This window comes from Agrilus planipennis, unplaced genomic scaffold (assembly GCF_000699045.2).
Source record: "Agrilus planipennis isolate EAB-ADULT unplaced genomic scaffold, Apla_2.0 scaffold89, whole genome shotgun sequence".
In the NCBI taxonomy this organism is placed as follows: Eukaryota; Metazoa; Arthropoda; class Insecta; order Coleoptera; family Buprestidae; genus Agrilus; species Agrilus planipennis.
Genome location: NW_020439079.1, coordinates 91,012 through 92,554, shown reverse-complemented (window position 1 = coordinate 92,554; position 1,543 = coordinate 91,012). Strand labels below are relative to the sequence as shown.

The following is a 1,543-nucleotide window of genomic DNA, read 5'->3' as shown; positions in this document are numbered from 1 at the left end:
TAATTCTTTAATTTAAATAATTTAGGCGAAACCGTGGTGGTTGTGGAGCCTAATGAAGAGGGCATAGATACTCCTCATCTTACCGTCGCTGTTGACAGAAACTTTTTCGAAAATATAGAAAGAGACGTTGGAGTCATGAAATTACAAATTAAAGAATTAACAGACTTACCCAGTAATCAGGGTCTGATGGAAGCTCTACAGTGAGTTTATGTTCAAAATAATTATCAACAGTACTTACTATATTACCTACTACTTTCAATAATTTCCGTAATACAAAGGAGGAAGGTCAAAAAGGTTTTTTTCGGCACCATTAGGAAAATGTGCAGACAGTAAAAGCAAAAAGGTTGAAATGAATATTTATTAAAAATTGTATTATTAATTTTCTGGAAAGATTCTGTGTGAATTAGTGAATTTTTACTTTTATGAATATTAGGTGTGAACATCAGGTTGACCGAATTTTGCTGGGGTTTAAAAGTGCACAGTAATGTTCCTTTGATAATTAACTTATTTTCAAATTACATTTTTAATTGTTAACTCATTCTATAAGTATATCGTTAGTTCTCCTTTTTATAAGATATTTTTATCGTTCGAAATTTAAAATATAAATCAGACAGTCTTTTGAAAATGGGACATTTTGACAGTTCGATGACTGTTGTTTAATTAAATTATATTGCACATTATATTCCTCTTTTATAAGTTCATTTTATATTGAAAAAATGGCTAAAAGTAGCACTATTGTAACATTGCCTCAGATGGTAGATTTAGCTTTAGCTGGTCCCGAGGTAAAGTACCTTTTTTTAAATGATAACTTGTGTCGAAACGCATTAATTTGAAAATAAATTAATTATTTTAGTTAATAAACTACCTACACAAATTTTATATGCAAGGTAGTCCAACAGTGTGTTCACGTAGAATAGCATGATTAATACATATGGTTGAGGAAAGGATTTAATACCAAAAAGTTATAGGGACTGATGAATACCACAAACTAAAATTGTTTGCGAATGTATAGGGTCTTTCACAATAATTTAACCATTATTCATGCCTACCTTTTTAAATGAAACTGTTGTAGACATTGCTTTATTTTTAGATTACCTTTTTGTGGCTAATAATCTCTTGCTAGGGTTTATTTGATACTCTGCAGCTTCTTTAATACATTACTTACCATTATTTTATTATGGGCACACCTTGCATTATATGCCCTTTCAATCTGCCTAATACGTTTTAAGTCTTTTTACAATATGCAGGACGTGTCCAAATTCTAGGTTGCAATTTTTTCGATAAATTCAAATGGAAAACCTTGTATATTATCATAAATTTGTAAATCTCTACTATGGGTCATTTAAGAAATTCCCTATACATATATAAATCCACCCACTACCTTTATTTTAAAAGTACCTATCAATGTTTATTTTCACAAATAAATTTAATATTGCTTACTATTTTTTAAATAAATAAAATTAGAAATTCGTGATTAATTAGGTTTTGCAGCATATCATAAGGTAAATAAATACTATCTATACTAAAAAAAAGTATATGGTTT

The 1,543-nt window shown here is 28.8% G+C and overlaps 1 protein-coding gene across 2 annotated transcripts in view; it reads left to right on the top strand.

Annotated features, from left to right (window-relative positions):
* LOC108734577 overlaps positions 1-1,543 on the top strand; it is a 25,532-nt gene that overhangs the window by 1,183 nt on the left and 22,806 nt on the right. The window contains exon 1 of one of the 2 annotated variants that reach the window (XM_025977322.1): positions 636-782. The exons of the other annotated variant lie outside the window; for it this stretch is intronic. Within the exon in view, the coding sequence (XP_025833107.1) occupies positions 717-782 (66 nt within the window). The 5' untranslated portion in view covers positions 636-716. Of the gene's footprint in view, positions 1-635; positions 783-1,543 lie in introns of those variants that run through there. 2 annotated transcript variants of the gene reach the window in all.